At 43.2% G+C, this 22,372-nt stretch overlaps 1 protein-coding gene across 1 annotated transcript in view; it reads left to right on the top strand.

The window, feature by feature from the left end:
* The window catches only part of KMO (kynurenine 3-monooxygenase), an 866,528-nt gene that overhangs the window by 722,073 nt on the left and 122,083 nt on the right, over positions 1–22,372 (top strand). Inside the window, exon 14 of the mRNA XM_044291809.1 lies at positions 9,937–9,996. Coding sequence (XP_044147744.1) covers positions 9,937–9,996 — 60 coding nt within the window. The remainder of the gene's footprint in view (positions 1–9,936; positions 9,997–22,372) is intronic.

The following is a 22,372-nucleotide window of genomic DNA, read 5'->3' as shown; positions in this document are numbered from 1 at the left end:
TTCTCAACCTGAGCACAACCTGCATGACCAGGCATTTAAGTGCAAAGCACGTGCTACAGCGGAGTAGACACCTCAAAAACCAAGAAAGGTCTCTGGCTCCTCCTGCTTCCTCTTCTGCTGCAGTCTCGGCCTCTTCATTTACCCCTGGAGTGACAGTGCCACCTGCCACCCCGCAAACAAGTACCCCCCTACCCACCTGCGATCCCTAGCCCTGAATGCCAGCATTTCTAAATTACTGGCCTTTGAAATGCTGTCATTCCGTCTGGTGGAGATGGATAGTTTTAAAGGCCTTATGGTGGTGGCTCTCCCACAGTACGTCATGCCCAGCCATCACTACTTTTCAAGGTGAGCCATCCTTTCCCTGCACAACCAAGTAGGGGACAAAATCAGGTGTGCACTGCGCAACGCCATGGCAAGGTGCACCTGACTACGGATACCCGGACCAGTAAGCACGGTCAGGGATGTTATATCTCCATAACAGCATGCTGGGTAAATGCAGTGGCGGCTGGGCCTGAGGCGGATTGCAGTTTGAAGCATGTCCTTCCACCACCGAAGATTGCAGGGTGCTTCAGTTTGCCTCCTGTTGCTTCCTCCTCCTATTCTGCTTCCTCATCATCTACCAGCTCCTCATCCGGTCAGCGTCTTTACTACCATCTTCAGCACAGCCAGGGGTAAACAACAGCAGGCAGTTTTAAAACTTATCTGTTTGGCGGACAAACCCCACACCGTGCAGGAGCTGTGGACGGGCCTTGAACAACAGACCGATGAGTGGTTTGTGACCGTCAGCCTCAAGCCCAGCCTGGTGGTGTGCGATAATGGGCGAAATCTCGTAGCAGCTCTGGGACTAGCCAGTTTGACAAACATCCCTTGCCTGGCGCATGTGTTGAATTTGGTGGTGCAGAGATTCCTCTCCCAATATTTCAGAGCTGCTGCATAAAGTGTGGGCCGTCTGTGTGCGCTTTCGGAGTTCTCACCCTTCTGCTGCTCGCCTGTCAGCGCTGCAGCGTAACTTTGGCCTTCCCGCTCACCGACCTCATATGCGACGTGCCCACAAGGTGGAACTCCACCTTGCACATGCTGGCCAGACTGTGCGAGCAGCAGCAGGCGATAGTGTAGTTTCAGCTGCAGCACGCATGGGTGAGTCGCTCGGCGGAACAGCACCACTTCAACATGAATGACTGGGCCTCTATGTGAGACCTGTGTTCCTTGTAGCAATGTTTTGAGTACTCCACCAACATGGCCAGTGCCGATAACGCCTTTCTCAGCGTAACTATCCCACTTCTATGCCTCCTTGAAAAAACGCTCTTGGCGATGATGGAAGAGGATGTGGCACAGGAGGTGGAGGAGGAAGAGGGATCATTTTTGTAGGGTTTCCGGACAGTCATTCCCAAGTGGCTCCGAGGGTGGGTTCCTGCACCCACAAACCCAAGGTACACAATTGTCCAGCCAGGGCACAGTTCTGGAGGATGACTAGGTGGAGGATGAGGAGATGGAGGAGAAGGAACCATGTTCACAGCAGGGTGGCACCCAGACCAGCTCATCGCCATCACTGGTGCGTGGATGGGGGGATACAGAGGACACAGACGATACACCTCCCACAGAGGACAGCTTTTCGTTGCCCCTGGGCAGCCTGGCACACATGAGCGATTACATGCTGCAGTGTCTCTGCAACGACCGCCAAGTTGCCCGCATTCTAACTTGTGCTCATTACTGGGTGGCCACGCTGCTGGATCCCCGTTACAAGAACAACGTACCGTCCTTAATTCCCTCACTGGAGCGTGATCGTAAGATGCGCGAGTACAAGCACACGCTAATAGACGTGCTTCCACTGTGCCCCTGCTGTCAGGTGGGAATACAACCAGCAGCGCAAGGCGAATGCAGAGGACAAGGAAGAGGTCACCAAAGCAGCTGGGGCACCGCCAGCACCTCAGAAGGCAGGGTTAGCATGGACGAAATGTGGAAAAGCTTTGTCAGCACGCCACAACAACCAGCACCACCAGCTAATATGGAACGTCTTAGCAGGAGGCAGCATTTCACCAACATGGTGGAGCAGTATGTGTGCACACGCCTACACGTACTGTATGACGGGTCTTGCCTTCAACTTCTGGGTCTCCAAATTGGGCACATGGCCTGAGCTTGCCCTTTACGCCTTGGAGGTGCTGGCCTGCCCTGCAGCCGGTGTATTGTCTGAAGGTGTGTTTAGCATGACTGGAGGGTTATATTTCCCAATGTTTTGGGGTGTATTCTAATTTTATAAAAATGTATATACATTTTAAAACAAAAAGCAGTATAGGCTACCTCCTCCACCGCCACTTCCACCTACACCGCCACATCCACCGCCTCCTCAACCTCCTACTCCATATGGACCTGGTCCTCCTAGATCAAGATGATTTTTAATTTTTACGTATTTTATGTTATTTAAAGTCATTTCCCTATCCACATTTGTTTGAAGAGCACTTGCCATGCTCTTAACCACATTTGCAGCCCTCTAGCCCTTTCCATGACATTTTTACAGCCATTTTAGTGCTCAAAAGTTCGGGTCCCCATTAACTTCAATGGGGTGCTGGTTCGGGGTCAAGTTCGGGTCCCAAACTCAAACTTTTTTCTGACGTTCGGCCGAACCTGTCGAACTAGAAGATCCAGGTGTCCGCTCAACTCTAATCCTGATGCGCTTCGCAAAATGGACGCTGTATTTCAGAAAATGGACGCCGTGGTCAAAAAATAGGGCTGCTGAATCGGCACTCTGGAAAGTTGAGTTCCGTGGTGGCCTTCTTGGGCTAGATAGAAATGTACCTAGGACCTGCAAAGGACATCAGCTTTAGGCGGGGCTGGGAGGGTTTGTGGGAGGCGTGTGCGGGTTATGGGCAGGGAAAAGGAGCTCATCAGAAGGTCCTAGATAAAATAGATAGTTATAGATAGATGTGGGCTAGATAGATATGTGATAGATAGATAGATCAAATATTTATCTATTGAACGTTAGATTTGGCCTAGATAGATAATTAATTAGAACAGGACCTTCGGTGAGATCAGCTCTGACATCAGTTTTGGGGTGGAGGCTGGGAGGGTTTGTGGGAGGTGTGGGCTGTGTTATGGGCTGGGAAAGGGTCTCATCAAAAGGCCCAGATAAAATAGATGCAGGGTAGATAGATTAGCTAGATAGATAAATTATTAGATAGATATGTCATAGATAGATAGATTTGGGTTAGATAGATAATTAATTAGAACAAGACCTGTGGTGATATCATCGAAGATTATATAGATAGTTAGATATACGGATCAAATAACTATTCCCAATATTTATAATAGCTTAATAAGTGTTTAATATAAGCTTAATATTTTATTTTTAAACATAAACTTAATTGAATTACTGACGCTTTATCAGATCTAAAAGAATAAAAGGGGATTTGAATAGGCAGTATTTTAGGTGTGGTTTGGGTGGGGTTATGGGCAGAGTGGGTGGGGTTATGGGTGGAAATGGGGTGTGGCCACCCATCACTTTGAGTTTGACGAGAGCTGGAGAGGTTATACTACTGGCAGGCATTCTGACCCTGTCAAGGCATAATTTTTGGATGCTTGGTCCCCCAACAAGCCACATTTACCCCATAATAAAATGTGTGTTTAAACTTTAACTGCCTCTAATAAGGGATCATTTTTGAAAGCTTTGAAAGATTAATCCCTTACTGACCACCAATACTCCTTTTACTGACGTAAACAAAGGGGGGTTAAGACAGATAGCTGGATTATATGTACCCTAAATGGTGCATTAAAAACTATAACTTGTCCTGCGAAAAATAAGGCCTCATAAAGGTATATTAATGAAAAAACAAAAAAGTTATAGCTCTTGGAATGCAATTTTGAGGGGTTAAAATCATAGCCCATGTTACAGTGCTGTGTGTTTGTTAATGCCATCCAACGTGTTTACTTCACGAGCTTAGGGAGGGGGAGGGAAAAAGCAAAAAATCATTAAAAAAAATAAATGAAAAGATATAACAGGAGACTTAGCAGCTGTTATATTGTATATACATTTTCCCGGACAATCAGATCCACTTTGGTTCAGCCTGAATCAATTCGGGTCTGAACCAAACTTTTTGAAAAGTTAGGCAAACCTGAACCAAACTGAATCTTGACAGGTTCGCTCATCTCTAATTCTTGCCAGAACATCTCTTAATTTTGAGTTAGGTATTGACTTGGTTTTGCTCTTGCTCTGAACTTGCTGGTAGGAATGTTTAGATCATTGAAGGTATTTGGTTAGCTCAGATGGAGTGCTTGATAATGCAGTTTTTTTTTTCATAAAGGACTCTCAGGCACCTCCTTTTGGTGTTTTATTGGTATCCATTGTAGGGCTATATTCAAAAGATTCAAGAACTACTCTGGAGTTCTCTTGAGCTGCAAACAATGGTGACTTTTGCTTAACTGTGCTTCTTTCAGTTGAACGGCCTTCTTGAAGAGGTCTATGTTGCTGATAAGTTTTTAAGGAACTTGGGTCGGCTGAAATGTAGCTATATAATGAATTGACTGACAGGACAGGGTGATGCTGTTAAGGAAGTAAAATTTTCATACAGCTCTTGTGGAGAAGTCTGTCAGTTTTTAGGTGTTTCCTTTACTGGAGATAAGTACTTTTGGGGAGGTGGTTTTGGGGTCTCTAAAGGTAACCTGAAAGTTATTTTTCACTGAGAAACAGCTCTGAAACTATACAGTCATATTGCCTCCTGCTAATCAACACCACTCCTGTTATATACTGTTTAATGGCACACACAGGGAGTATTCTGATTCGAGTCAGGAAGGAATTTTTCCCCCCTAAAATTAGGAAAATTGGCTTCTAACTCGAGAGGTGTTTTTTTCCTTTATGAAGACCAGCGATTTAGACGCTAGTCTTCGTCCTTAGTATTGCACTGGTGGTTTATCTGTCTAAGTTACCGTCACAGTGGGGAGTGGGGGAAACCCCTCACCATATAAAGAACAGAATAAAGGAAGTAATCAGGCCTGTAAGCAAGGATAGGGAAGATGAAAACATCCAATTCAACCCTCATCCTATCCCTGATCTCCTGACCGTATGAACGCCTCCTCTAATGGTGGGAGGACTCATACACTGGAAACTGGGCCCTACTGACCCTAACGATCCCTAGCATAGGGGTCAGGAATAGGAGACTACCGGTTCCTCAAAGACACAGGCCAAACAACCAAAGACAAAGGGAAAAGCAACGGAACTACTGTCATGTACAAGAGTGGGTTCACCTGACCCTTTGTACATGAAACAACATGAGAAAGTAAACTACTCTTACTGTCATATTCTATAGTGGGTCCACCTAACCCCTAGAACACCACCACAACAGTAAGAGACAAGTCAGTGAGCACTCAACAAAATAAGCAGGTAAAAACTCAGAGACCTGAATCCCACCTGGATAACACGTCTGGGGAAACAAGACACTTACCTGCCGCTGCAACAGGATGATGGCAGCTCACTGACTAGACTATTGGTTCACCCCTCCGGGAAACCATAGAGCCCCCATCTGGAGGAATAACACATAGGGAATTGTCTAGCATAAATGCTGGGAAAAACAACAACAACAAGACGTACAACACACACTGAACGCAAACCCACACCAAACATACAGCAAATGAGGTAGGGTACAAGGAGGATACAAAAGGAAGACAATTTATGTCCAACAAGGTGGCCCTCAAGGACTCTGCAGGTTCACCCAGGAAAGGAGCAGAGCTCCATCACCAAACAAGGCTGGAGTACAACTGACTCAGGCCTCAAAGTCACAGCTAATATAAACCTCGTGGCCACACCCTGGACACGCCTAAATCCCCACCAGCTAGATAATTAACCCCTCCGGCACCAGACAGGGAATGCACAAGGAGAAAGGAGGAGGCACCTACAGTCATGTGAAAAAATTAGGACACCCTTTGAAAGCATGTGGTTTTTTGTAACATTTTTAATAAAAGGTTATTTCATCTCCGTTTCAACAATACAGAGAGATTAAAGTAATCCGACTAAACAAAGAAAACTGAAGAAAAGTCTTTTCAAGATCTTCTGTAAATGTCATTCTACAAAAATGCCTATTCTAACTGAGGAAAAAGATAGGACACCCTTGCCCCTAATAGCGAGTGTTACCTCCTTTGGCTGAAATAACTGCAGTGAGACGGTTCTTGTAGCCATCTACCAGTCTTCGACATCGGTCTGAGGAAATTTTACCAATGCAGAACTTTTTCAGCTGTGAGATGTTTGAGGGGTTTCTTGCACGTACAGCCCTTTTCAAGTCACCCCACAGCATCTCAATGGGATTCAAATCTGGACTTTGACTTGGCCATTCCAGGACTCTCCATTTCTTCTTTTTCAGCCAATCTTTGGTTGATTTACTAGTATGTTTTGGGTCATTGTCATGTTGCATGGTCCAGTTCCGCTTCAGCTTTAATTTTCTAACTGATGGTCTCACATGTTCTTCAAGCACCTTCTGATACACAGTAGAATTCATCGTGGATTCTATGATGGTGAGCTGACCAGGTCCTGCTGCAGCAAAGCAGCCCCAAACCATGACACTTCCACCTCCATGCTTCACAGTTGGTATGAGGTTCTTTTCTTGGAATGCTGTGTTTGGTTTACGCCAAACATGTCCTCTGCTGTTGTGTCCAAATAATTCAATTTTGGACTCATCTGTCCAAAGAACATTATTCCAGAAGTCCTGGTCTTTGTCAACTTTATCTCTGGCAAATGTCAGTCTGGCCTCGATGTTTCTCTTGGAAAGCAAAGGTTTCCTCCTTGCACACCTCCCATGCAAGTTAAACTTGTACAGTCTCTTTCTGATTGTAGAGGCATGTACTTCTACATCAACAGTAGCCAGAGCCTGCTGTAGTTCTCGAGATGACACTTTAGGGTTTTTGGAGACCTCTTTTAGCATCTTGCGGTCTGCTCTTGGGGTGAACTTGCTGGGGCGACCAGTCCTGGGCATGTTGGCAGTTGTTTTGAAAGCCCTCCACTTGTAGACTATCTTCCGGACAGTGGAATGGCTGATTTCAAAATCTTTTGAGATCTTTTTAAATCCCTTCCCAGACTCATAGGCTGCTACAATCTTTTTTCTGAAGTCCTCTGACAGCTCTTTTGCTCTCACCATGGTGCTCACTCTCACTTCAACAGTCAGGAGCACACCAAACTAAATGTCTGAGGTTTAAATAGGGCAAGCCTCATTCAACATGCAGAGTAACGATCTACTAATTATGTGCACCTGGTGTGATATACCTGTGTGAGATCTGAGCCAATTTAAGAGGGAATACATGTGAGGGTGTCCTATCTTTTTCCTCAGTTAGAATAGGCATTTTTGTAGAATGACATTTACAGAAGATCTTGAAAAGACTTTTCTTCAGTTTTCTTTGTTTAGTTGGATTACTTTAATCTCTCTGTATTGTTGAAACGGAGATGAAATAACCTTTTATTAAAAATGTTACAAAAAACCACATGCTTTCAAAGGGTGTCCTAATTTTTTCACATGACTGTACATGCTGTAACCACAACAGGTTGCCACTGGCAACAGCATGCACAGCAACAATGTCACGGCACACACTAAAGACCGTGAGAGACACTGTATGTACTTAAGGCCTCATGCACACGACAGTATTTTTTCACGATCCGCAAAAACGGGGTCCGTAGGTCCGTGATCCGTGACCGTTTTTTCGTCCGTGGGTCTTCCTTGGTTTTTGGAGGATCCACGGACATGAAAAAAAAGTTGTTTTGGTGTCCGCCTGGCCGTGCGGAGCCAAACGGATCCGTCCTGAAATACAATGCAAGTTAATGGGAACGGAGCCGTTTGACGTTGAGACAATAAGGTGCCATTTCAAACGGATCCGTCCCCATTGACTTTCAATGTAAAGTCAGGAGTCCCTTTTATACCATCGGATCGGAGTTTTCTCTAATCCGATGGTATATTTTAACTTGAAGCGTCCCCATCACCATGGGAACTCCTCTATGTTAGAATATACTGTCGGATATGAGTTAGATTGTGAAAACTCATTTCCGACAGTATATTCTAACACAAAGGCGTTCCCGTGGTGATGGGGACGCTTCTAGTTAGAATATACTACGAACTGTGTACATGACTGCCCCCTGCTGCCTGGCAGCACCCGATCTCTTACAGGGGGCCGTGATCAGCACAATTAACCCCTTCAGGTGTGGCACCTGAAGGGGTTAATTGTACTATCATATCCCCCTGTAAGAGATCAGGGCTGCCAGGCAGCAGGGGGCAGACCCCCCCCTCCCCAGTTTGAATATCATTGGTGGCCAGTGCGGCCCCCCCTCCCTCCCTCTATTGTAATAATAGGTTGGTGGCACAGTGTGCGGCCGACCGCCCCCCCCCTCCCTCCCTCTATTGTAATCATTCGTTGGTGGCACAGTGTGCGCCCCCCATCGGCCCCCCCTCCCTCTATAGCATTAACAACATTGGTGGCCAGTGAGCGGCCTTCCCTCTCCCCCCCCCCCCCGATCATTGGTGGCAGCGGAGTTCCGATCGGAGTCCCAGTTTAATCGCTGGGGCTCCGATCGGTAACCATGGCAACCAGGACGCTACTGCAGCCCTGGTTGCCATGGTTACTTAGCAATAGTACAATAGTAAAAGATTCATACTTACCTGGGAGCTGCGATGTCTGTGTCCGGCCGGGAGCTCCTCCTACTGGTAAGTGACAGTTCATTTAGCAATGCACCGCACAGACCTGTCACTTACCAGTAGGTGGAGCTCCCGGCCGGACACGAACATCGCAGCTCCCAGGTAAGTATGATGCTTCTACTATTGTACTATTGCTAAGTAACCATGGCAACCAGAACTGCAGTAGCGTCCTGGTTGCCATGGTTACCAATCGGAGCCCCAGCGATTAAACTGGGACTCCGATCGGAACTCCGCTGCCACCAATGATCGCGGGGGGGGGGGGGGGGGGAGTTGGGAGGCCGCACACTGGGCCACCAATGTTGTTAATGCTATAGAGGGAGGGGGGCCGATGGGGGGCGCACACTGTGCCACCAACAAATTATTACAAGGGAGGGAGGGGGGGGCCGCACTGGCCACCAATGATATTTAAACTGGGGAGGGGGGGTCTGCCCCCTGCTGCCTGGCAGCCCTGATCTCTTACAGGGGGATATGATAGTACAATTAACCCCTTCAGGTGCCACACCTGAAGGGGTTAATTGTGCTGATCACGGCCCCCTGTAAGAGATCGGGAGCTGCCAGGCAGCAGGGGGCAGTCTTGTACACAGTTTGTAGTGTATTCTAACTGAAAACTTAGATCTGAAAAAGCTTTTATGCAGACGGATCTTTGGATCCGTCTGTATGAAAGTAACCTACGGTCACGGACACGGATGCCAATCTTGTGTGCATCCGTGTTCTTTTACGGACCCATTGACTTGAATGGGTCCGTGAACCGTTGTCCGTCAAAAAAATAGGACAGGTCATATTTTTTTGACGGACAGGATACACGGATCACGGTCTCGGCTGCAAAACGGTGCATTTTCCGATTTTTCCACGGACCCATTGAAAGTCAATGGGTCCGCGAAAAAAAAAGGAAAACGGCACAACGGCCACGGATGCACACAACGGTCGTGTGCATGAGGCCTAACACTTGTCTAAATCAGGATGCTGGCATAGATTTACACAATTTTCTATGCCTAAAACAGGAGTACAAAATTATAAATGAGACGGGCCTGTCAGCCCACCTTTTTCACAGCCCATGCCATGCCCCCTTTTTAGACCTTGCGTGAGTGGCAGAAAGAGAGAAAAAGTCGCAAATTGTGGTGCAAATAACTTTTACGCCTCAATCTACGACAGATAGACACCAAAAGCATATCTGTTCATAAATGACCCCCAATGTTACTATGTTACACAGACCATGCCATTAGCCAGTTAATTTATGTTTTACCTTATTAACCAAATATTCTCTTTATTGTTCCCTTAGGTAACATTCACTAGGATACAATACCACAAAGTTGTCCTCCGCTGGAAGTGGCAAAATAGGGTAAGAATAATTTTGTGGATTTTTAAAGGGCTATTTTCGTCTTCAACACTTATGGCATATCCACAGGAAATGTTATAAAAGTCTAATAGACACGTGTCTCAGGCCACCTGATCCAGTCATTGCAATTTTTCCTTGTGGAGAGTGCTTATTAGACATAAGGAGTATTATAGGTCATTCAATCTCCTCTGGTAAAAAGGTATACAAATGAGCTATTTAAAAAAACAAACAAACAAAACCTGTGTCTCTGGTGTCACCAAGTGGAAGATAGTTATCCTCTATAAGGCTAGGTCTACATGACGACATCTCAAATGGATTTTCTGCGACAGTTTCATCGCAGTCGCAGCATGTTTCATGTTGCAGTGCGACACCATAGACGGCCATTATAAAAATTGTCGCGCGACATTGGTGCAACAAAATGTGACAAATGTTGCAGTGTAGTTGTGTCCTATTTGTCGAGCGCCCTGAGGACTGGAGTTGAGGAACACTACTTATAAGTGAATGTTCAACCTTTTAAAACAGACCTTGAGACATAATTTAGAATTAAAGCAAAGTCTGTACCTAATCTTCAGACAGCTGTTTCAATTCTCTCTGTTCTTCACTGATGAGGTTCAATCATCCTGCAACATCTGTCCATAGAGGCAATGGCTTCACTATAATCCTAAATTATGTATCAATGGCTGTTTAAGGTCAAACATTAACTTCTAGGATAGTTACTAGAGATGAGCAAATCGAAGATGAATTTCCTTGCGCTTCATGGTAACGAATCATATTTTTCCTAAAATGGCTGCTGCGCACGTTAGAAATAGGAAGTAAGAAGCCCGGGAATGAGCACCCATAATGCCATGCAGACAGCCAATCAGCAGATAGACAGCCCCTGTGATGTCACAGCCCTATAAAAAGTTTCCTCCTTTCTCCACCATTTTCCAGTGAACTTAGTGCAGGGAGAGACATTACAGGCACTAGGGACAGTGTTATGGAAAGCCTTTATCCACCCAAAATTACTATTGAGAAGTTCAGGGACATATTATTCACAATGTAGGGATATAATAGGGAGGCATTATTCACACTATAGAGAAGAGACAATTGAACTGTTTAAAGACTGGCTAATAGGGACTATTCTATTACACCTTACTGCACTAACTGGGGTTACAGAAAGTGATCTAATACTACAGATTTTAGGCTGTTTGCATTACAGTAATCCTTGATTCTGTTATTGGGGTGAAACTGCAGTCTGATCCTACAGAATTTGGGGGGTTCACATTCTTTTATATATCATGCAATCCTTTAATCCTTCATTCTCTGATTGGGGTGAAATTGAGGCTTGATACTACCGATTTTTGAGTACTCACGTTTCATTATACATAAGTGTATGCGTTAATCCCAAATTGTATAATACTGGTGAAATTGCAGCCTGATACTACACATTTTATGGTGCTCTAGTTCTATTATACATAAGTATATCTGTTAATTCCTAATTGTGGAATTGGTGTGAAATTGCAGCCTGATACTACAGGTTTTGGGATGCTTAATATTTATATATATATATATATATATATATATATATATATATATATATACATATATCATATCTACATAAATCCATTCATCCTTGATTGTGGGGTGAAATTGCGGCCTGACACTATTGCTCATTTACCCTTACAATTACAGTACATTTTGTCCGACAGACAAGTGACAGGCCCTTCTAAGGGAATGGGCAGTGGGCAAAAGTAGCAACAGAAGAAGGGGGAGTGGTAGCAGCAGGCACAGTAAAAGGCCAAAGCTGTGAGTGTCATTGACAACTAAGTAAAAAACACAGCTCCAGCACTTCAATGTAGTTGTGTTGCTTGTTTCTTTATTTCTGGTAACAAAATTAATGCTTGTAGACAAATCCTCACACTCCAACACCAGTTTACGTGTTTCAGACAATTGGTCCTCAATCATAACTGATAAGAAATGCCAAGCTCTGTGGTTTAAATACGTGGTTCCAATTTCCTCAAACCCAACTCAGGAGGTAGGGAAGAAAAAAGGGTAGAGAACACCCTAATTAATTAGGCAAAGCATTTGTTATTCTATCAGGTGACACTTATAAAATTACATAGAGAATGTAAAAAATTATTATACATACTTTCCGTGTTACTAAGGCTACTTTCACACTTGCGCTTGATCGGATCCGTTCTGAACGGATCCAATCATATTAATGCAGACGGAGGCTCCGTTCAGTACGGATCCGTCTGCATTAATAACTTAGAAAAATTTTGCAAGTGCGCAAGTAGCCTGAGCGGATCCATTCAGACTTTCAATGTAAAGTCAATGGGGGACGGATCCGCTTGAAGATTGAGCCATATGGTGTCATCTTCAAGCGGATCCGTTCTCATTGACTTACATTGTAAGTCTGGACGGATCCGCACGCCTCCGCACGGCCAGGCGGACAGCTGAACACTGCAAGCAGCGTTCAGCTGTCCGCCTGTCCGTGCGGAGGCGAGCAGAGCGGAGGCTGAATGCCGCCAGACTGATGCAGTCTGAGCGGATCCGCTCCATTCAGACTGCATCAGGGCTGGACGGAAGCGTTCGGGTCCGCTCGTGAGCCCCTTCAAACGGAGCTCACGAGCGGACCGACGAACGCTAGTGTGAAAGTAGCCTAAGTTAGTATTTTTTTTATATGTCAAATCCATAATTCATTTGTATTATAAAATCAAGACATATTGTTGGACATAAAAACGCATAGTATGAAAACAGGAAAGAAAGACAAACTAAAATCATGATTCTATAATACATATTGTGAGATCACACTATAAATGACATACATAATTGGTCAAATGCAGGCAAAGACTATATTACATGAAAAATGAAAATAAAATGAACAAAAAATGTAATTGTATTAAATTAGTTCATAATGTAACTAAGAAGTGTACATTAATTCTTTCCTAAGGTTTAAGCCTAGTATAGATATTTAGTGTTGAGTCTAAATATCTCATATACTTCTCTCAGCAAAATGACTCATTTAATGTCACCACCTCTAGGGGGAGCTACTACTCTTTCTATGGCATAGCATTGAAAACCTTTCAAACATTGGTCGTGTTCATAAATAAAGTGTCTTGCTACATTTGAAATATTTGTGAACTTAGGATTGGTAATATAATTAATATGCTCTACAATTCTTATTTTAAATGTCCTTGATGTACTGCCTACATATAGCTAGTTATGTAATTGACAGTTTATGAAATAAACAACTCATGTTGTATTGCAATTGGTATATGATTTAACAGGAAAAGTAACTGAATGATCAGAATTATGAAAAGTTTTTATTGGTGCTGCAAAACCGCATGTTTTACATTTAGTGAAGCCTATGTATTTCATCCAAGTACCGGATGCGACTCTGCTGGTAATTGAAAAAAATAAGGGGATAAAGAATTAGCAAGGGTAGGTGGACGTCTAGACACTTTTACATCCCCCTTTCAGTAACTCATATAAAGTGTAATCTTCATAGAGAATAGATAAGCATTTTGTGATAACCTGTTGTATTTCTGTAAATTGTGTACTGTATGTGAGTACTAAAGTTGGTTGTTCAGGGGAATCTGTTTTGTTATTTGACCTGTTGTTGTCCTTAACCCCTTAAGGACCGGGCTCATTTTCACCTTAAGGCCCCTTTCACACGGGTGAGTTTTCCGCGTGGGTGGGATGCGTGCGGTGAACGTATTGCACCCGCACTGAATCCGGACCCATTCATTTCTATGGGGCTGTGCACATGAGCGTTGATTTTCACGTATCACTTGTGCGTTGAGTGAAAATCGCAGCATGCTCTATATTGTGCGATTGTCACGTGACACAGGCCCCATAGAAGTGAATGGGGTGCGTGAAAATCGCATAGCATCCGCAAGCAAGTGCGGATGCGGTGCGATTTTCACACATGGTTGCTAGGTGACAGTCTATTCACTGTATTATTTTCCCTTATAACATGGTTATAAGGGAAAATAATAGCATTCTGAATACAGAATGCATAGTATAATAGTGCTGGAGGGGTTAACAAAAAATAAAAAAAAGGTTAACTCACCTTCTCCTCTTGATCGCATAGTTCCCGGTCTCTTTACTTCTTGAATGATGAGCTGTGGGCTAAAGGACCTGTAGTGACGTCAGATCACATGCTCCATCACCACGGTGATGGACCATGTGATTGGAGCATGGGCTCTGACGTCACCACAGGTCATTTAGCCCACAGCTCATCATTCAAGAAGTAAAGACCATAGACTGCCATTATAAAAATTGTTGCGCGGCATTGGTACAACAAAATTTTGTGCGACAAATGTTGCAGTGTAGTTGTGCCCTATCTGTCACGCAACTTATTGTTGCGCGACAAATATCATTTGGGTAGACCTACGGCAGCCTAAAACATCTTTTTTTTTGTTTCAAAAATGATATTATTGTTTAAAACTTAAATAAATAAATGGTGGGCCCCATTCACTTTAATGGCAGGCGAACCTGAAATACCTTCAGGTCATATTTGTAGCCAGCAAACACTTACTAGAAGTACACAAATAGTCCCACACCATGGACAGGAATATACTAGAGGGGGATCATTGGCGAAAAATTCCCACAAAAAAATATGTGTTTTAATCAGGGGCCATTTTTATGCTTCTTAAAGGGAAACTCTCAAAAATGTGCCCTGCTGGAGCATAGAAATGTTTTATTTCCTATCGGTTTGATGTATACAAATGTGCAGCACTCCACGTTTTTGTATCCTGCAGAGTCCATTAAAAAAATGCATATGTTAATGTAAAAAAAAAATTCTACTATGGAACTGTATGGTGAACGGATGCCACCGTACCGCATCAATCTGAGGCATCTGTTAACTCATACATTTTTGGTATGCATTAAATTGATGGTAAAAATAGGATGTGAACTCAGCCCTAGTGTCAGAATAAGCACCGGAGCAGCGTGGCGGAGAGGGGAGGCTGCCATGTACTGACAGAGTGTTACCTGGTCCTGGTGGTCAGGGATGAGGACTGTGCTTCCCAATGATCATTTTCTACTGGGAAATGCCGGGCACAGTAAAATACACTAGAATCTATATAATGTAAAGATATTATCCCTACCCCGAATAATAATACAATTAGGTGGTCATATATTATATAGAAATACGTCTATGTTAGGTGTATTTCTGACACAGATTGTGGCGCAAAGGTCCTTAGCACCACAGTCTGCATATTTTTCCCACTCATGCCAGGCCTGGGCAGGGATAGGGATAGTTCTGGCCATTCAGTTATTGGATACCACAGCCATACATTGACCGGATAACACCGCCATACTGTGACTGTAAAAAAGGGTATAAGAGGGCAAAATGCAGGTTATGAGGGGGCACAGTATGGGGTGGGGGGCACAGTCACATTACCCTGTGAAATTAGAAGTCCTTATGGTAAATGCGGTTCATACACCACCATAATGAGAGGCAGAGCGGTGAGACAGTGATGTGATTATGTGGCTAGAGATTAAAAAAAAAATAACACTCACCCAGTACAGGCCCCAAAAATTAGGTAATAGGCATTCACTTGACAGCAAAGAACTTTGGATTCTGTGGCTAGAGGTACATTAGGCAGTCACAGGATAAATATGCAACTGTCGGCCAGTACATGTAACTGGCCAGCTAAGACCTGTCCTAGGTTTCTAGTATAGCTTATGTGTGCGCAGCTAAGCCTACCAATAGCCTTAATGCAGTTCCTATGTTTATATGTTAAAGAAAAACGCTGAGTTATTTACTGTGACATCATGTTTTGGATGTCATATAACTGTTATATTTTGTGTTCACAGAATCAGAAAAAGATAATATGCCTTTAAGATTCATTTTGTAGTGTAAGGTAAGCTCAGTGACAGCAGAAACAACTGAAAGCATAGTGTTAATCTGTTGTTACTGGGCAGAAGTCTAGACCAATCATAGCCAGCTTCTCACACAGCAAGAGTTTTCACCAATCACAGCCAGCCTCACACACAGCCTGTCTGGGAATTCCCAAGCTCCAACTGCTAGAATAATTATTCAGGGCCTGAAGAGACATTCACTCCACTGAGAGCTGAGTTTTATGGGAACAAGAGGCCAAAATAGGTAGTTAAAACAATTATATAATTTTCATATTGCTAGTATTGTGTTTAGAACTGTATACTGAAATATATATATATATATATATATATATATATATATATATACAAAAAATTGGACTGCACTCCCAGCAATTAGTGAAGAAAATCTGAGTTTATTCACCCATCTGTGGCAAAGCGACGTTTCGGCTCCAACTGAGCCTTTCTAAAGCATTGGTGAACAGTACATAGCAAACATATATAGGTGTGTCAGATATACAATCAATATAATCACATAATTGGTACTTTACAAATAGTATCTATGTATGATACATGCCAGTACAAAAATACATTTCATTAATATGACATCAAGTGACCTGTGCTAGATAAAATGACAAAAGATCAAAACTGTGCACAGATTAAAAGAAATATCGAAGAATACACAATTATTTGCACCTGTAGCCAATTATCATAACATTAGTACATCAGCTGTAAGTCAGATATACAATCAATATAATCACATAATTGGTACTTTACAAATAGTATCTATGTATGATACATGCCAGTACAAAAATACATTTCATTAATATGACATCAAGTGACCTGTGCTAGATAAAATGACAAAAGATCAAAACTGTGCACAGATTAAAAGAAATATCGAAGAATACACAATTATTTGCACCTGTAGCCAATTATCATAACATTAGTACATCAGCTGTAACGATAGCCAAGTGCAACAATATAAGGGATTGATGAATTTTAACCTGATAGACGGATGGAGCCCACATATACTGTAGCGCCGATCGGCGCGTCCTGTGCAGTCCAATGCGCATGTTCCAGCCTGTCAGCGTCATCGGAGGAAGTCGCATCCAAGCGCCACGTCGTCGCTCACTGATGACATCAGCCGCACCTTAGTGACGCCCACCGATGTCAGCAGCAGGCGGCGCCTGCGCTCTGCTCTTACCACCCTATGTCCACCATATTGGTTAGGGGAATCCTGTCCAGGAAGGATCTTCATTACAAATCATAATGATAGAAAGCATTCTATAGTATCAGTTGCTGTGGTCACTTGCCACAATACAGCAGGTGGTATGCGACAACATCTTTGTCCAAAACGGTGAACGCACATCCTGAGATCCCACACCGGTCCCCGGCACGTCAGTGTCGTTGGCCCCATGGGATCAAACCCAGCTTCTTTAAGCAACTAAGAGGGTACTCCTCATTATATCAAAGCGCTATCAACATAAGGATAATCTATACAAAACTAGATCCATTCCCCTATTAATGTATATTACACCTGGATGGAACAGATGTTTGGGCTGCACAAGAAAATATAAAGTCATATGGATCAAACTAGATTAACAGATCAAAAAAAGGTAAATAATTTAATCTGGGGCTTGTCATCCACTGTCAGGTTCATCCATCTTCCACAATATCTTCGAAATCGCAGTTGTCTAAAAAGACAGTGAGAAGTGTCGCGGTCCATAGCCAACACTCTCTGTTTTTGCTCAATAAGTAATTTATTGGGATAACCCCGTTGTTTGAATTTAGAGACCATGTTGTCTACCGTCTGTTCTAAAGTATCATTATTATCCACAATGCGTTTAGCTCTTAAAAACTGTGAGTGGGGGAGATGTTTTACCATGCTACGTGGGTGGCAGCTTTCATACCTTAGTATCATGTTCCTATCCGTAGGTTTCGTATATAATGATGTGGTAAGCTTGCCTTCACAAATCTCCACATTGGTGTCAAGGAACTGGACTGAGATGTTGGAGTGTGTCAAAGTAAATTGTAATTCACCATCAATCCCATTAAGGTAATGGTGAAAGTCAAACAATTGTTCCTCAGTACCAGTCTAGATGAGGAAGATGTCGTCTATGTACCGCCACCAGCCCAGAAGATACTGGGCGTGGTGGGACCCATAGACGACATCTTCCTCATAATGGCGCATGAATATGTTGGCGTACGTTGGGGCCACATTGGACCCCATCGCCACGCCGCGTTTTTGGATGTAAAACGTATCCTGAAAAAGAAAATAATTGTATTCCAATACTATCCTCAAGAGTGATATGATAAAAGAGCTCGCCTCAGGCGTCATGGATGACATATCCAACATATTTTGTACCGCCATGATGCCCTTGTAATGGTTGATAGAGGTGTATAATGACACCACATCAAATGATGCCAGAATGATCTCTTTAGTCATATCAAGTTTCACAGAGTTAAGTCTGTTCAAAAAATCGGATGTGTCCCTAATATAGGATCGTCCCCCTGTAGAAAAGTTACGTAATATTCTGTCTAAAAAGATGGATATGGGACAGAACACTGAATCAGTGCCTGAAACAATGGGGCGCCCGGGTGGGTCCACCATTGTTTTATGCACTTTCGGCAGGACATAGATCACCGGAGTGATGGGGTGGGAGACCGTAAGGTATTCCCTCAGACCCTCATCTATGATGCCCGCTTGTGTTGCATCTGCCAAACATTCATCTATTAGGCGCATGATATTGAACTTAGGATCACAAGATATCTCACAATATACATTCACATCACTGAGTTGTCTTAAAATCTCCTTGGTATATTTGGAGGTATCAAGTACTACAACCGCACCGCCTTTATCGGCCGGTTTTATAGTGAGCTCAGTATCACTCTTCAATTCAGTCAATGCATGTATCTCAGCCGCAGTGAGATTGGGGAACCTGAAGCTTTCATTATACAGAAGAGCTCTCAGGGCACCAACCTCATTTTTTACCGCCGAGATATATGCATCGACAGCTGGTTCATTTACATTTGGATTAAAAAGGCTTTTCTTAGACAGATTAAACATCCCACATGTAAATTCACTGGACCTTGTTGTCTGCTCACCACCCTTCCCCTGAAACCATACTTTGAGCTTAATAGAGCGAAAGAAATTGCATAGATCAGACTCAACATCTAACCAATTAATCTTTGCATTGGGACAAAAGGACCGCGACACTATAATGCGAGGCAAGGCCAACAAAGATAGACCTGAGAGAATTACGTTTGTCTCCACGTACACAGAGCATAGTGACTCCATCAGTAAAATCATAAAGAGACACTGGCCCATATTGGGGAGCTGTCTCCAAAAGATACCCGAGTTCTTAACTCCTCCCATGTGCGCTTACCGTCGACCTCGCAACATTAGAGATCAAGTAGTGAGGGCCGATTTGGGTCCAAAAACCAGGACGATACAAACCACATTGGCACCATCGGGCACGGGGTGTTACCCGTGCCTCCATTGTGTCAACTGCGGGTTGATCCAGAGATCTAGGGCATTTGTACACCCTAAGACAGGGCAAGTATTTCCCATTAAATTCCATCTCACTTGCGATACCTCATTCGTTATTTATGTGCTATCTTGTCCATGTGATATCCTATATGTAGGAGAAACATCCACAGACCTAAAAACTAGACTAAACAACCATCGTCATTCAATCAGGAAAGGCCGTAAGGACCTACCAGTCCCAAGACATTTTGGGCTATTTAAACATAGGGAGAAAGACCTTAAGTGTTGGGTCATAGACCATGTTCCAATGCCACGGAGAGGTGGGGACCGGATAGCGTTATTGAAGAAAAAAGAAATGCAGTGGATCCAAATATTGAAAAGCCTTTATCCTGTAGGCCTAAATATTGATTACAGATATGGAGGGATTACGTGAGGATAGCAGTTTGCCCTGATGCAACCTGTATGACCTTTGTATAAAATCCTATGTATAGTACAGAAACATTGGTTTTATATATTTTTTTAAAAATGTATTAACACGATTCATTTCACATTGTCACTAATACACTTCTCACTGTCTTTTTAGACAACTGCGATTTCGAAGATATTGTGGAAGATGGATGAACCTGACAGTGGATGACAAGCCCCAGATTAAATGATTTACCTTTTTTGATCTGTTAATCTAGTTTGATCCATATGACTTTATATTTTCTTGTGCAGCCCAAACGTCTGTTCCATCCAGGTGTAATATACATTAATAGGGGAATGGATCTAGTTTTGTATAGATTATCCTTATGTTGATAGCGCTTTGATATAATGAGGAGTACCCTCTTAGTTGCTTAAAGAAGCTGGGTTTGATCCCATGGGGCCAACGACACTGACGTGCCGGGGACCAGTGTGGGATCTCAGGATGTGCGTTCACCGTTTTGGACAAAGACGTTGTCGCATACCACCTGCTGTATTGTGGCAAGTGACCACAGCAACTGATACTATAGAATGCTTTCTATCATTATGATTTGTAATGAAGATCCTTCCTGGACAGGATTCCCCTAACCAATATGGTGGACATAGGGTGGTAAGAGCAGAGCGCAGGCGCCGCCTGCTGCTGACATCGGTGGGCGTCACTAAGGTGCGGCTGATGTCATCAGTGAGCGACGACGTGGCGCTTGGATGCGGCTTCCTCCGATGACGCTGACAGGCTGGAACATGCGCATTGGACTGCACAGGACGCGCCGATCGGCGCTACAGTATATGTGGGCTCCATCCGTCTATCAGGTTAAAATTCATCAATCCCTTATATTGTTGCACTTGGCTATCGTTACAGCTGATGTACTAATGTTATGATAATTGGCTACAGGTGCAAATAATTGTGTATTCTTCGATATTTCTTTTAATCTGTGCACAGTTTTGATCTTTTGTCATTTTATCTAGCACAGGTCACTTGATGTCATATTAATGAAATGTATTTTTGTACTGGCATGTATCATACATAGATACTATTTGTAAAGTACCAATTATGTGATTATATTGATTGTATATCTGACACACCTATGTATGTTTGCTATGTACTGTTCACCAATGCTTGAGAAAGGCTCAGTTGGAGCCGAAACGTCGCTTTGCCACAGATGGGTGAAAAAACTCAGATTTTCTTCACTAATTGCTGGGAGTGCAGTCCAATTTTTTGTATCTACAAACGTGGGGTAAGCACCTGCTGCCGTCCTTGGATTTTGCACCCATATACTAAGGGTGGTGCCGCCTGTGTTTTTTCTTTTTTATATATATATATATATATATATATATATATATATATGTATATACACACACACTCACCTAAAGAATTATTAGGAACGCCATACTAATACGTTGTTGGACCCCCTTTTGCCTTCAGAACTGCCTTAATTCTACGTGGCATTGATTCAATGCTGATAGCATTCTTTAGAAATTTTGGCCCATATTGATAGGATAGCATCTTGCAGTTGATGGAGATTTGAGGGATGCACATCCAGGGCACGAAGCTCCCGTTTCACCACATCCCAAAGAGGCTCTATTGAGTTGAGATCTGGTGATTGTGGGGGCCATTTTAGTACAGTGAACTCATTGTCATGTTCAAGAAACCAATTTGAAATGATTCGAGCTTTGTGACATGATGCATTATCCTGCTGGAAGTAGCCATCAGAGGATGGGTACATGGTGGTCATGAAGGGATGGACATGGTCAGAAACAATGCTCAGGTAGCCCGTGGCATTTAAACGATGGCCAATTGGCACTAAGGGGCCTAAAGTGTGCCCAGAAAACATCCCCCACACCATTACACCACCACCACCAGTTTGCACAGTGGTAACAAGGCATGATGGATACATATTCTCATTCTGTTTACGTCAAATTCGGACTCTACTATTTGAATGTTTCAACAGAAATCGAGACTCATCAGACCAGGCAACATTTTTCCAGTCTTCAACAGTCCAATTTTGGTGAGCTTGTGCAAATTGTAGCCTCTTTTTACTATTTGTAGTGGAGATGAGTGGTACCCGGTGGGGTCTTCTGCTGTTGTAGTCCACTTTTCTTTCCCATTCTGACATTCAGTTTGGAGTTCAGGAGATTGTCTTGACTAGGACCACAACCCTACATGCATTGAAGCAACTGCCATGTGATTGGTTGACTAGATGATCACATTAATGAGAAATAGAACAGGTGTTCCTAATAATTCTTTAGGTGAGTGTATATATACATATAAATATATATGTGTGTGTTTACTTACAGTGCCACAAATTGCAACCATACAAACCAGATTCCATACAAATTGCCTACAAACTGCAAACTGATCATACCAGATCATAAGCAATTGCATACTGCAAACCAAGTTGAGCAAGCAGAACTATTAGTCAGACCTCAGATATACCTCTCAGAGAGATCTTAAAGTGCCTAAATAACTTAAAGTGAGAGTACAGATACTCAAGAGAGAAATATATCAACAATTTTATGTTGAATGACAAGATTGAACAGTTGAACCACCATCTTAATCCTACCGCCATTTTGTGATATCTTTTCAACACGTGTTTTGTATATGGA

This window comes from Bufo gargarizans, chromosome 4, assembly GCF_014858855.1.
Source record: "Bufo gargarizans isolate SCDJY-AF-19 chromosome 4, ASM1485885v1, whole genome shotgun sequence".
Lineage (NCBI taxonomy): Eukaryota > Metazoa > Chordata > Amphibia > Anura > Bufonidae > Bufo > Bufo gargarizans.
The sequence above is the reverse complement of the archived record's forward strand: the minus strand, read 5'-3'. Positions and strand labels throughout refer to the sequence as shown.